The sequence below is a fragment of the Entelurus aequoreus genome, linkage group LG03 (assembly GCF_033978785.1).
Source record: "Entelurus aequoreus isolate RoL-2023_Sb linkage group LG03, RoL_Eaeq_v1.1, whole genome shotgun sequence".
NCBI lineage: Eukaryota > Metazoa > Chordata > Actinopteri > Syngnathiformes > Syngnathidae > Entelurus > Entelurus aequoreus.
The window spans coordinates 33,271,630-33,286,762 of record NC_084733.1 but is presented as its reverse complement, the minus strand read 5'-3'; the positions used below and the strand labels follow the sequence as shown (position 1 = coordinate 33,286,762).

Below are 15,133 nucleotides of genomic sequence, written 5' to 3'. Positions count from 1 at the left end.
TGACATCCACCCAGGAATGGGGCCATATGAATCCCTTCCCTACTTTAGGTAAGGTTTATGTAAATTTTAGGCTACATTCACACGTGTTACGCTGGCCGAAACCAAAAAAAATATTCTGTGTATCAGGGGTGCTCAAAACAATCAATTTACATCAGAATCGCAATTCTTATTTACTCAAATTCTAAATCGATTTATAATGTTCACAAATTGATTTAAAAAACAAAAATACAATTATTTAAAACAATTTTTTTTAGCCATCTCCATGCTTAAAAATTAGGTTTTGTAACCTGTTTTGAAAATGTTTTGTTAAAATTATTATCATACATAAAACACAGCATGAATCGGTTTGAATCGAGAATCAATTCTAAATCGAATAGTCACCCCATTAATCGGAAGCGTATCGAATCGCCCAAAGATTCTCACCTCTACTGTATAAACTTTTTTTTACCTAGGTCACCTACTCAGTGGTTAGAGTGTCCGCCCTGAGATCGGTAGGTTGTGAGTTCAAACCTTGGCAGAGTAATACCAAAGACTATAAAAAAATGGCACCAATTACCTCCCTGCTTGGCACTCAGCATCAAGGGTTGGAATTGGGGGTTAAATCACTAAAAATGATTCCCGGGTGTGGCACCGCTGCTGCCCACTGCTCCCCTCACCTCCCAGGGGGTGATCAAGGGGATGGGTCAAATGCAGAGGACAAATTTCACCACACCTAGTGTGTGTGTGACAATCATTGGTACTTTAACTTTATATAACACGCATGTTGTAAAGATATGATTGATCTTTTGTGATTTATTTTGTGACCACATTTAAATATTTTAAACCCACACGCTCTGTGCTGGGTTGAATATAGTAGTCTGTCGTTTAGCACTGTCAATAGTTTAGGGCATAAAACACCTATTGATGAGCTTCTAAATAGTTTTTTGTAGCATGAAAACCCTCTTGTCACGGTTACACTCTTTTAATCTATTATGGTAGTTCTGTCTGAGGCTGAGCCAATCAGTGACCATGATTGGTTTGGGCTCCTCTACTGGCCAATACTATTGTAGTCATGATAGTTTTAGTTTATTTCACTGTTTTTATGTTTGAAAATGCTTCATTCAGGACCAAAAAAATTGTGGAATACGCTTTTTTTTAAAAATGTGTAATGTGGTGTCGCCGCGATATGGTGAGGGATGACTGTATGTCGGTTATTTTGATCAGCTCAAATGTCACCAAAAGCTACTTGAATATGCTTTTAAAGCGCACTATTTCCCTCTGCCACATATGGAAAAAGAGAGATGACACATTTTCAAATATATTTTCCTTTCTGCTGTGATTTTACAGTTTGTGTAGCGTTTTATATTTGAACTCAAATAAACCGCACTTCAACACAAGTTTGAAGTGGGTCTCGGACTGTCCGCTTGTTTAGATTGTGTTCACACCAAACCAACTGCACCATCAGAGCAAACGCAGCAGATTAACGAGTGTGAACGCACCCTAAGATATTATTGGCCTGTTTGTTTTGCAATGCATCCTATCGTTGAAACTGGTTTCTCCCCTAGAAGGAATTTTTCCTTGCCTCTGTCTTTTAGTGCCTCCTCATGTGGGGTTCAGACAGTTCTAGACCTGATCGTGTGAAAAGTGCCTTGAGATAACTTGTTTATTGGCACTAAATAATAAAATTGACCTATTATGGAATTTGTCATTTGATGCAGTATATTATCATACAAGATGGATTTAGAGTAAACATCCTATATGTACATGGCATCATGATGTAACATGATTGGAGATCTGCCTTAGTATTTTCTGTACTAAGTGTTACCTTGCGCTGTACTAGCATTAGAATTGTTAGCATTGTACTTCAAAATCATTAAAGATCTGCCTAATCCTTGTTATGCCTTTAATAGATGCTATTAGCAAATTTGATTGTTAGCATTTCCTTTTCATTGGCATTCTGCCCAGGTTAAAACATTTTAAGATAAAAAAAAGAAAAAAGAAAAGTGTCTCAACTGTCAGGTTGGATATTAACTGGCAGCAGGCCATTTTACATTTTCCCTGGAATTTTTGTAGTCACAAATTGCCACATCGCTAAAAAGCCTCATCTTGAAACTCCCCTCCCTTATCTTGACAGACATCCTGTGAGGCAGAGTCCCTTCTTTGATGTATGAAAGGACAGAATGTGACAAACCGCTGAGTGTTCTTGTTCCTGGGAATTTCCTGTCGCCATCTTTAAAGCTGCACAAAGCTTCCTGGTTGACGGTCTCATTCTGCACACAAAATTTGCTCGTAGCTGCTTATCTACTCTATGAGTTCCCCATTCCCAGTTAGTCCCCGCCCAGCTTGTTTTATGCAATACTTGTAACATACACACATGCATTACTCCTACAATGTACAATGACTCAAAATGAGGGCATTTGTTAAATACAAGTGTTTTAATTTAAAAGGGAGTGTTGCTGTCCAACATTTACAAGCTGTCCTACTGTACACTTTCACAGCTTCCGTAAAAAATAAATTTTTGTATACACAGCATTTACAATATCATACAAGAGAGCTGTTTTTTTCTTTATAGTTTGTGAATGGCGGCGGTCTTCCAAAGCAAGCCACACATGTTACTACACTCCAGTGCACTCCTGCGGCGCCGCTTGCATGATTTGGTCACCAGTCTCTGATCAGCTCCGTTTTCTATGACTTCACAGCTTCAGACAAACTAAGCTGTTTTCGTTTGTCCTGCACCTTCTTTCTCAGGGTCTCCTGCTTCTGGGACTTTAATGACCGTTCCACTGGTAGTCGTCGTAACCAACCTACACACACACACACACACAGAACAAATAAATGTTTAATGCGCTGATATTTTTTCTGTTTTTATGTACGGTGGTATTTTTCTAACAAGCACCTCTTCATCCGACTTTCTATCCTCCTCTTCTTCCTCCTCCTCCTCATCCTCCGATTCGCTGTCAGGCAGCTCCCTCAGGTCAGGATGGGTCAACATAAGCAGCTCGCGTTTGATGTCTTCATTATCACGCCCATAGGTGAGGTGGAATGGGGTGTGGCCACCGGATGTCAAGAGATTGGGGTCTGCTCCTTTTTTCAGCAACAGTCGGACCAACGACAGGTTCTGCTGGTCAACGGCCAGGTGCAACGCACTGCGTCCATTGCGCTGCTCCTACAGGACATGGAGAGAATACACGTTTACACACAAGTAGTCAGATGAAGAAGCACATAACGTGGATCTGTTGTGTACCTTTGAATTGATATCAGCTCCTAAATCCACAAGATTCTCTACTAGTGACAGGAAACTGTGAACTGAGGCCAAGTGGAGGCAGTTCTGACCTGTTCAAGACATAGAAGGAGAAGATGAACGTCTGAGAAGACAGATTAAAAAGTACTTCAATGGGAAGCATTATGAGATCGAAACAGGCATTCTTCAATAGAGGAAATGTGGTCCCATCCCTAATTCCTAGCACACTACCATACCAGCCTTACCTTGGTAGTTGCAGGCCGCCATCATTGTGAGTAAATGTTCCGGGCGACAGAACTGCGTGATGACACTGAAGCATGGCAGGTTGCCATGGCGACAGGCGATATGAATGGGCATGTCACCACTGTCGTCCGTCAGCGTGGGGTCACAGCCGTCCGCCAGGAGACGCCGACACGTGTCTGGCTGGTTGGTTATCACCGCTAAATGCAGAGGAGTCTGGGGTGGGGGATGCAGAGAGAAAAAGATGGGTAAGGCTGGAACAAAACATGAAAGCAGGAAATCTACATGAAGACGCACAAAAAAAGTACCTGTCGCTGGTCATTTTGGACATTGAGGAAGTCTGAGTTCTTGAAAATGTCAATCATCGTTCGGATGTAGTCCTTTGCCTCGTGGATAATCGCCAAGTGGAGAAGCCTAGAGAGAGAAGAGAAGCCGATTGATACACAGCAATATGCACCCAAAATACTGTCTTTATCCAATGAATGCAAATGCCACCAATCCAAAGTTCCATGCCTCAACAAACCAATTATGACCTTTTTTTTACACTTTTGCACTTGACCCAAGAAGGAAGAAATTTTGCCCTCAATTAAGCTGTGGATGCCACGCCCTTCATAAAAAAAAAATCAATGTAAGAGGTGCAGCACAGTCAATGAAAACATGCTTTTGAAGTGTTTTCAAAAGAATTACAGAGGTGTGACTGTGGTGCAAGTACAGTAGGTAGTTAAATGAATCATTATCTAACATTTGGGGATAGGATTAGAGAACTACAGTGGTAGCATGTTATTTGTTAAAAAGGCATGATTACCTTACAAATATATACTTATGTATGTTGACATTCAAAATATGCTGTTGCTAAGCTATTTACTTAGTAAATGTTTTAAAAAATATATAGTACTGTATATCCACAAAGGCAGTAATTTATTAGCAAACTACTTACAAGTGGTTGACGGATTGCTCCATATATTGATAGAATTGATACCATTGTTATATTGACTTCCCTAGATATATTATTTAACTGTACATTGTTCAGATAATTTTAATTAATTGCTGTTAGTTGCTTAAAATACGAAAATAATTCAATGCTCTAGTACGTAGTATGGGTATCAGCAGTATCAATATGCAGTATCACCCCGCCCCTACAGTTGACCCCCTGATTAAAAGTGAGCTACTGATTGGTCAATATGCTGCGCGAGGCGTTCAATGTCCACTACCGATTGTATATCTCAAAATTGCTAAAACAAAAAAGGGGAAAATGCTATACTGAAACAGTCATTTGAACGGCTAATGGTTGTGTTTAAGCAACCAGTAATAGTTAACGTGATTAACACACATTTGGAATTCTGCGACATGTCTCATCGTTCACGGGAGCGAGCACCGTTTGGGACTCTTTGGCGGCGCGCCTGGGACTTTCCCATTCTGGCCCGCGGCCATAGTAGATTCCTGCTGATAATAGCCTTTTGTTTACGTGATATTACACCGTTTTAGGAGGAGCTGCGTCGATAAGTCAACGAAAAACAAATGCATTCTCAGTTTGGTGTTTGAGCAGCGTCGTATTATAAGCTATTCCCAACACGAAGACGATAAAATGACCTCCCAGGAAGTAGACGGTACCCGCTAGCCGAACTAAGCTAGCAAAAAAGAAGTCGGATGTTTCAACTTACGTGTCTCCGTCTTCTGTTACTTGTGTCTTCCATTCTTCTAGCTCGGCTGATACACAGGCCGCTCGCTGCTGCCGCGATGGCTCACACTCCAGCTTTAGGTGACATATTTCTTCTGCAACCGCCTGGTACTCCTCCTCTTTGAGGGAGTCTAATCCGCTATCCAACCGCTCTTCGGTCGAGTGAGTCGGCTTCCCTTCTTTAGGCTCCCGGTTGTAATCCATTTGGTTGATTAAAGTGTTCCTATGGAAGGCCATGGCTGCTCCTTGTTGTTGGCTAAAAGGTGCGCTTGGTTCTACGTGTCGTAGTGCAGCGGCTGCCTGCTAATGCCCTCTTGTGTTTAGCTGGAGGGGGCGGAGCTAAAGGAACTAGGTGGGGGATTTCCAGCAGACTTGTCACTTAAAATAACGCCGCATTTACATTTGCTGCATCTAAATGGGGGTTTTCTATTGAGAACCAGAATACACTGCACACAAAAAACACATTTGATACTGAGTCACGATTCATATTTGCATTGGCATTTTAACTTTTTACAAACTGATGTATGCATAAACGCTGTAACAACGTGCAGGCACAGCTTGTTGACAGACACATTTCTAGACTATTCTGACAAAAATATGGGATGAGCAAAATAGGAAAACAAGATTAACAACAACAATGCCTTCAAGGACAGAAACATGCTTGAAGAAATCAACACATCAAATTGCGAAGTACTGTTAAGTTAGTACTTCCCTTTTATTTTCATTTTTTCCTTTGTTTACAAAATGTTGGACACAGGAGGGACTTTAAAGACAAAACGGCCCAAAAAAAATTCACGAGAGACAATACCAATTTTGGCTTTGGGTTTGTTATTTTTGCACTTTGTTTTGCTCAAACTCACCGCCATCAGTGTGTAAATGTGATGTATAATGTAAAGCACTTTGGGTATCATTCCAGGTATAGTGAGGCGCTATATAAATAAAGATCATTTACACATTCTTCACCAATTGGCTTGTAGATACAAATATTTGTGTTTGCCTAAAGCAGTGGTTCTCACACTTTTTTCACCAAGTACAATCTCAGAAAACACTTGGCTCTCCAAGTACTACCATAATGACCAATATTAAAACACAGTAGCACTGTAGGCCTAAGTATTCATTAAAAACAAGGCAGATGTTTTATTTAACAAGTAGGTTTAATATGTTTGACCACTGTAACATTACACACAGTTTGAACAGTAACATTGTGTTTGAATATAGGAAAATAAAACACTGTAGTTTAATCAAATGATTTTTTTGGTGTATTACCAGACGGAGGCCGTGTACCACAGTTTGAAAATCACTGTCCTCAAGTATTTGTCCTGTTTTATTATGATTATAAACCCGAGTAACAAATTAAAGATGAATACACAAAATAGTTTAATGATCTTTAAAATGTTAGATACCGGCCATGTTAACATGCCACATGATATCCTATTGATACCGAAATTTGCAATATTGCCCAGACCTACCTTTTTGCTTTTGACGCAGCTGTGTTGGAAATAATATGCACAAATTGAAATGCTACATTTTGTATATCTTATTACCATGAACACAAAAATATACCATTTAAATCTGTTAAAAACGGTTTATTAGTTCATTTTTAGAACATACATGCTAATAAACCCCTGCAAAAACAGTAATTACACAACTAAGCGTAATTCGATCATTCATGCAGACCCTTGCAGGTTGCATATGGTAATATCTCCAGTTACTTCACAAAGTTTTGGAACTTCACAACTTGTGAGCTGTACCTTTTTAAAACAAAGCTAATTGTTCTGTGCGAGGGGGGGAATTCCAGACTTGCTCCAGCTCGCATTGTTTACTAGTCAGTCAGTGGGACCAGTTTGACTTGAAAGCACTCTGCACTTCTGTCAACTCATGCAAATGTGCATGAGTTGTTTTGCATTTTGGCACAATGGAATACTCACATAAATGCATTTGACGATACATTTTTAAAAGAATATAGCAGCATGTCTTATGTATGTCCACTGCTGGGGAAGACGACCTGTGTTCTGAACTTTGGTGACTGTACAGGGTTAAGAATGCACTCAGCAGGCTTGACTGTTCAACTGAGGAATGGTCACACACACACTTGCACACAGCTGTGTGTGTTCATACTGAAGACATTCCATATCTCTTGTATGTTATTTAAACTGATGGGTGTTACTGTAACGCAGTCATCATGACAAAACAAAACAGGGCAGCATACCGGTCGAAGGTTGTTCAAGTCACATGTCTTTTCAGGGATTTCCATCGTGTAACCTGAGTCATGCTCAGCTGGGGAGTTTGCAAACAGGAAAGCTTGGGGAAAACTAAGTAAAGTGCAAATATTGAACCTCAGATACTTCCTGTCTTCATGGCAATTACTGGACTTTAGTTCCAAAAGCAATGGTTGTTGACATTTAACAGTAGTTTAACAAGAGGTTGTTGACAAGGTATGGAAGACGCATATGTCTCATATAAAAGTCATTAATTATTGTATATTATGCATTTAACACAATGTTTGTTGATTTCACTCCTGTACTTACTAGTCACTCTACATCATTTAATTCAGGTTTTATCATCATAAATGTTGTACTATGTTTCTGTCAACTTGACTCCTTTATTGACTGCATACCTAATCTATCTGCACACTATATAACCATTCACATTTGTATCCTTTTTCTTTAACTACTAATAAAGTATATGCTAAACTGCACATGTGACTGTAAACGTAATGTATTTGAACCTGTTATGCGTGTTCGAAATAAAGCACTGAATTAGCAAATAGTTTTGTCTTTTTTGTAATGTGATGATTGAGATTATCATCTTGTTTTTTGTCCTCTGAATGAATTACTCGGTTGCCAGGTTAATTGTTTACATTTTTGTTTCTAGCAGTTGCACAAAGCTGTTAATGCAGTGGTGCTCAAACTGTGGTACGTGCCAAATAATCAGTTAATTAAATATTCAAACAGTGTTACTGTTCAAATGACCCAAACATATTAAACATACTTGTTAAATAAAACCTCCGCCTTGTTTTTAATGAATACCTAGGCCTACTGTGCTACTGTATTGGGCCTTGTACAAACCCCGTTTCCATATGAGTTGGGAAATTGTGTTAGATGTAAATATAAACGGAATACAATGATTTGCAAACCCATAATCAGTTGAATATGCTACAAAGACAACATATTTGATGTTCAAACTGATAAACTTTTTTTTGTTGCAAATAATCATTAACTTTAGAATTTGATGCCAGCAACACGTGACAAAGAAGTTGGGAAAGGTGGCAATAAATACTGATAAAGTTGAGGAATGCTCATCAAACACTTATTTGGAACATCCCACAGGTGTGCAGGCTAATTGGGAACAGGTGGGTGCCATGATTGGGTATAAAAACAGCTTCCCAAAAAATGCTCAGTCTTTCCCAAGAAAGGATGGGGTGAGGTACACCACTTTGTCCACAACTGCGTGAGCAAATAGTCAAACAGTTTAAGAACAATGTTTGTCAAAGTGCAATTGCAAGAAATTTAGGGATTTCAACATCTACAGTCCATAACATCATCAAAAGGTTCAGAGAATCTGGAGAAATCACTCCACGTAAGCGGCATGGCCGGAAACCAACATTGAATGACCGGGACCTTCGATCCCTCAGACGGCACTGTATCAAAAACAGACATCAATCTCTAAAGGATATCACCACATTGGCTCAGGAACACTTCAGAAAACCACTGTCACTAAATACAGTTTGTCGCTACATCTGTAAGTGCAAGTTAAAGCTCTACTATGCAAAGCAAAAGCCATTTATCAACAACATCCAGAAACGCCGCCGGCTTCTCTGGGCCCGAGATCATCTAAGATGGACTCATGCAAAGTGGAAAAGTGTTCTGTGGTCTGACGAGTCCACATTTCAAATTGTTTTTGGAAATATTCGACATCGTGTCATCCGGACCAAAGGGGAAGCGAACCATCCCGACTGTTATCGACGCAAAGTTCAAAAGCCAGCATCTGTGATAGTATGGGGGTGCATTAGTGCCCAAGGCATGGGTAACGTACACATCTGTGAAGGCACCATTAATGCTGAAAGGTACATACAGGTTTTGGAACAACATATGCTGCCATCTAAGCGCCGTCTTTTTCATGGACGCCCCTGCTTATTTCAGCAAGACAATGCCAAGCCACATTCAGCAGGTGTTACAACAGCATGGCTTCATAAAAAAAGAGTGCGGGTACTTTCCTGGCCCGCCTACAGTCCAGACCTGTCTCCCATCGAAAATGTGTGGCGCATTATGAAGCGTAAAATACAACAGCGGAGACCCCAGACTGTTGAACGACTGAAGCTCTACAAAAAACAAGAATGGGAAAGATTTCCACTTTCAAAGATTCAACAATTAGTTTCCTCAGTTCCCAATTGTTTATTGAGTGTTGTTAAAAGAAAAGGTGATGTAACACAGTGGTGAACATGCCCTTTCCCAACTACTTTGGCATGTGTTGCAGCTATGAAATTCTAAGTTAATTATTTGCAAAAAAAAAATTAAGTTTATGAGTTTGAACATCAAATATCTTGTCTTTGTAGTGCATTCAATTGAATATGGGTTGAAAAGGATTTGCAAATCATTGTATTCCGTTTATATTTACATCTAACACAATTTCCCAACTCATATGGAAACGGGGTTTGAACATGACATACAGATATAATCATTAAATGATGACAAAACAATAAAAACTACTGTACAGTTTAAGGATTGGTGGGAATCCTTTAACGCACTATTGGCTGACTCATAATGAATAAACGATGAAAGGCATACAGTTATATAATACTGTACATGTAAGGGATTCAAAGAGCACAATAAGTAATAATAATCACATTTAGGGCCTGATTTACTAAGATCCAGATACCATGCGGTAATCAGCGTGTGCAATCTATAAAATAGCGTAGACTATTAGTGGGCAGGTTACATGTGATCTATTAACACCCCATGTGCAATTGAAAAGTGTTGCAGACTGCCTGGATTTTGCATGTACTATACGGGGCGTCACCACGGCAGACAGTCTTATTTACTGCACATTTATGTTATCATGCTCCTTCCTACCTGTGGTGTTTTGCCATTTTCAAACATGCAGGAGACGTTTACCACTTTTTATGGGCATTTTAGAAGCAGTTGTGCAGCATTGACACCACTTTTTTTTTTTTTACCGCTGAAGGTGCATGGGTAGGAGGCTGCAATTACTCCTCTCAAAACACAAAAATGCATACTTCAAGAAGTTTTTTTTTTCCATATAAAAATGTTTTACATTTATATTTTCTGTGAAAAACGAACGTCAATAAAAAACACCAAAGGACACCAAAACGCATCAATTGAATTTAATTTTAATCAGCCCCTTAAGTCCTCTAGCAGCTATAAAATTCTGTATGAGGATATGTGTAATATTTTTTATTTTTACCATACAAAATGTTGACACACGTAGGACAGAGGATTCTCTTCTGCTCATTGTCTGTCTGTCTACGATCTTGCAGCTGTGTGTGGAACTGTTAGTTTGCACGCTCTTCTGACGTGCTAGATAAAACGCTAAATACTGCTCGCAAAACGGTGATAAGTGTTGATAAATCACATTGTGTGTGCTAAATAATTATATTTGCATCTTCTCCCATATTGAGGGCATTCAGACGAACAGCATATACTGTATTTTGCATACAAAGACAGAGACGCAAAATGGATTGCACGCCTTATTCTGCTCACTTAACAATCCACTTTGCGTGTGCTATCAAGTTTGTACGTGTTTTAGTACATTCAAACCTTTAGTAAATCAGGCCTTTAAGTGTTTAAAAAGAGTCCGAGCTTCATCCTGGGTGACTTCCTGCTTTTTGTGCATCACACTAACTTCTTTACATTGATTGTTAGGAGGATTTTAGGCACATACTGTAACTGATTGTTGATCGATTGTTCAACACAAGCTACCACAATTACCTTAGATTAGTTATCATCTTGCAATTTCACCTTTGATATCAACTATCAAATGGGATTATAACTATAAATCAATGGGATTTTTGTTTTAACACACACACACACACACACACACACACACACACACACACACACACACAAACACACACACACACACACACACACACATTATTGTATTTGTTACCTTCTTGAGACCTCTGAAAAATTCCTACCTCTTTAGGACCACCCTTTCTAGATATATAAAGATTTGTATTTACTACATTAATAATATATACATACTATGCAAATATAAAAAAGGTAAGCTTTTAATTAATTTTTTGTTTGTAATTGGTTTTTAATCTTCATCATTTACTTCAAGTTATTACATTATGTCTCTATATACATTTGTATTTTATTTTTTTGAAATTAATTTTGGCCAAAGGGGGCGCATTTCAATTTCTTACACACACTTGTTATTACATATGTTGGCCAGAGGGGGAGCAGTTCACATTTTTACACACACTTGTTATTTCATATGTTGACCAGAGGGGGAGCACTTTTAAAACGGACACAGTCAATTTGAAAAATCCCTCTTTTTTGGGACCACCCTAATTTTGATAGATTTCATCACTATGGGTGCAAATGAGACATTCTCTATTAGATGCAATGGTTTTCCATATTGGGACCATGATTTCGGTCCTAAATTGTTCACCAGTCCTCATATGGAAGGTACTTTTCCTTGTTGATGTCTCAAAAAGGGTAGAAATACAAGAACACACACACACACTGAAATTTGTTGTGATTAAGTTTGGAGTGGGGTCCAGAGTTGAGATGACTCAGTACTATTTTGTATAACCAGCCCGATTGTAGCTGAGATAGGCTCCAGCGCCCCCCGCGACCCCGGAGGGAATAAGCGGTAGTAAATGGATGGATGGACAGTAGGGGGCGCATTAGTACTGAAACAGTATTGTTTTTAAAGCAGTGACTCACTTTTCCAGAGAACTAGCTAACCGTTGAATCCACTAGATGGAGACAGATGACCATTTGATTGTTATGGTTGAGTTGGACTGAAATGAACACAGCAGGCAACATTTAGTTGGTTTGTTCTTCTTTTCTTTTTTCGAGAAAGGAGGTGAGATATTAATCTGTGACAAGAATAACATGAATTTTATAGCTGAGAATTGATGAGACGCACACTGAAGACCCATTAAGTTTTTGATGGAAGCCTGCTACCTTTAAGGTTGTAGGTACATTGTAGGAAATGACATACCCTAATACACCCGATTGAAGTTGCAAGCAAAAATTCAAGTTACAATCATCCCAGCCTTTAGTGAACCCCGCAAGAAATACCCAAAACAACAGGTCTTAGTCGCAAGCAGTAGGTTATAGCTAGCGATTGATTTAACTTTGTTTTTATAACCGTGGGAAGGAAGAAAGTCAGTGTGAAGGACAACGCTGAGAAGAAGAGGATAGTGATTGATTTAAAAAAGGAAATAATTAAAAACAAGACAGAGCGTGTAGCAAACTTGGCGAAACAATTCATCAAACATATCCCTGCTAGTCTGCAGCATACTGAAGCAGAATTAGCAACGCCAGCCAATACTGTTAAACTATTTTCTAAACGCTGGACATTTATCCATGAAAATATGAAAAAAAGCTGTTGGTGTGTTTGGTAGAGAAGCAGCTGGAAGGAGATACTGTACAAGTCCACTCTCTAAAGTATATGCTATATTACATAGCTTCATAAAACTACTGTAGTTGTTTGTACTACCTTCTATTGTGTTGTTTGTATACCATTTTCTTGTCTTAATGGCATGTAACATGTCAAAATATTTTTTTTTGGGGGGGGAAGCACCAATTGAATTGATTTCACTTAATTTCAATGGTAGGCAATGATTTGAGAGACAAGTGTTTGAGTTAAGAGCTCCATCACAGAACCAGTTAAGCTCATAAATTGAGGTACTACTTTATATTGTACAAACCCCGTTTCCATGAGTTGGGAAATTGTGTTAGATGTAAATATAAACGGAATACAATGATTTTCAAATCCTTTTCAACCCATATTCAATTGAATGCACTACAAAGACAAGATATTTGATGTTCAAACTCATAAACGTTATTTTTTTTTTGCAAATAATAAACTTAGAATTTCATGGCTGCAACACGTGCCAAAGTAGTTGGGAAAGGGCATGTTCACCACTGTTACATGGTCTTTCCTTTTAACAACACTCAGTAAACGTTTGGGAACTTAAGAGACACATTTTTTAAGCTTTCAGGTGGAATTCTTTCCCATTCTTGCTTGATGTACAGCTTAAGTTTTTCAACAGTCCGGGGTCTCCATTGTGGTATTTTAGGCTTCATAATGCGCCACACATTTTCAATGGGAGACAGGTCTAGACTACAGGCAGGCCAGTCCAGTACCCACATTGATGTAACACGTGGCTTGGCATTGTCTTGCTGAAATAAGCAGGGGCGTCCATGGTAACGTTGCTTGGATGGCAACATATGTTGCTCCAAAGCCTGTATGTACCTTTCAGCATTAATGGCGCCTTCACAGATGTGTAAGTTACCCATGTCTTGGGCACTAATACACCCCCATACCATCACAGATGCTGGCTTTTCAACTTTGCGCCTACAACAATCCGGATGGTTCTTTTCCTCTTTGGTCTGGAGGACACGACGTCCACAGTTTCCAAAAACAATATGAAATGTGGACTCGTCAGACCACAGAACACTTTTCCACTTTGTATCAGTCCATCTTAGATGAGCTCAGGCCCAGCGAAGCCGACGGCGTTTCTGGGTGTTGTTGATAAACGGTTTTCGCCTTGCATAGGAGAGTGTTAACTTGCACTTACAGATGTAGCGACCAACTGTAGTTACTGACAGTGGGTTTCTGAAGTGTTCCTGAACCCATGTGGTGATATCCTTTACACGCTGATGTCTCTTGTTGATGCAGTACAGCCTGAGGGATTTAAGGTCACAGGCTTAGCTGCTTATGTGCAGTGATTTCTCCAGATCCTCTGAACCCTTTGATGAAATTACGGACCGTAGATGGTGAAATCCCTAAATTCCTTGCAATAGCTGGTTGAGAAAGTATTTTCTTAAACTGTTCAACAATTTGCTCACGCATTTGTTGACAAAGTGGTGACCCTCGCCCCATCCTTGTTTGTGAATGACTGAGCATTTCATGGAATCTACTTTTATACCCAATCATGGCACCCACCTGTTCCCAATTTGCCTGTTCACCTGTGGGATGTTCCAAATAAGTGTTTGATGAGCATTCCTCAACTTTATCAGTATTTATTGCCACCTTTCCCAACTTTTTTGTCACGTGTTGCTGGCATCAAATTCTAAAGTTAATGATTATTTGCAAAAAAAAAAAAGTTTATTGGTTTGAACATCAAATATTTTGTATTTGTAGCATATTCAACTGAATATGGGTTGAAAATAATTTGCAAATCATTGTATTCCGTTTATATTTACATCTAACACAATTTCCCAACTCATATGGAAACGGGGTTTGTAGTATGAAGTGCCTCCAGACATTAGCTCCATGATAACTTAAATACAGACTGACATTTGTCCCATTTGAGACACAAACCTAAGGAGGCGGACAACTCAGCTGAATAATACAGCACTACACAGATCAATAGTCACTTTCAGCCGTCTGGATGATTATTCAGCTCATTGCACTTACTGATACATCCATGTGACATCTGCATGCCCAATACAGTGGAAGACAGAGCTGAAGCAGGAATTATGTCTTTACAAACAAACACAATGATCAGTTATGATACACTCTTGTCAGGGAAGTACTTGGACAGACAATAAAGTTGATCATAAATTTCGACTGGCTGACATACAAGATCCCTACATCTTTGGGCTGGACCTTAACGGAAAGCAGTGGTGTGTGTACCTGGGTCAATGGTCTACCTGGGTTCAAAGGCTATTGTGCTGCATTCAGCTGGGTTAGAAGAGCTGCGGCATGCCTGCCCTTCCAGTCCTCCACTAGCGACAGGAGCGCAACTTGTAACAGGCACCGGCCAAATAACCACCCTTTCCAGCACTATT

The 15,133-nt window shown here is 39.4% G+C and overlaps 1 protein-coding gene across 1 annotated transcript; it reads right to left on the bottom strand.

The window, feature by feature from the left end:
* Window positions 1–2,397: 2,397 nt before the first annotated feature.
* Window positions 2,398–5,500, bottom strand: nfkbiab (nuclear factor of kappa light polypeptide gene enhancer in B-cells inhibitor, alpha b). The gene is made up of 6 exons (XM_062041679.1): window positions 5,122–5,500; window positions 3,769–3,874; window positions 3,466–3,676; window positions 3,224–3,312; window positions 2,876–3,145; window positions 2,398–2,783 (listed from the first exon to the last, which is right to left on the bottom strand). The coding sequence occupies exons 1-6, from the start codon at window positions 5,373–5,375 to the stop codon at window positions 2,748–2,750; spliced, it is 966 nt and encodes a 321-aa protein (XP_061897663.1). The 5' UTR covers window positions 5,376–5,500; the 3' UTR covers window positions 2,398–2,747.
* Between the last annotated feature and the right edge of the window lie 9,633 nt (window positions 5,501–15,133).

Bases quoted from the DNA above. Each gene is read 5' to 3' on its own strand.
- nfkbiab (XM_062041679.1), bottom strand. From the start codon at position 5,375: ATGGCCTTCCATAGGAACACTTTAATCAACCAAATGGATTACAACCGG. The intron at 3,146-3,223 runs GTACACAACAGA...CATGTCCTGTAG, and splicing joins GAGCTGATATCAATTCAAAG to GAGCAGCGCAATGGACGCAG. The intron at 2,784-2,875 runs GTGCTTGTTAGA...GTGTGTGTGTAG, and splicing joins ATAGAAAGTCGGATGAAGAG to GTTGGTTACGACGACTACCA.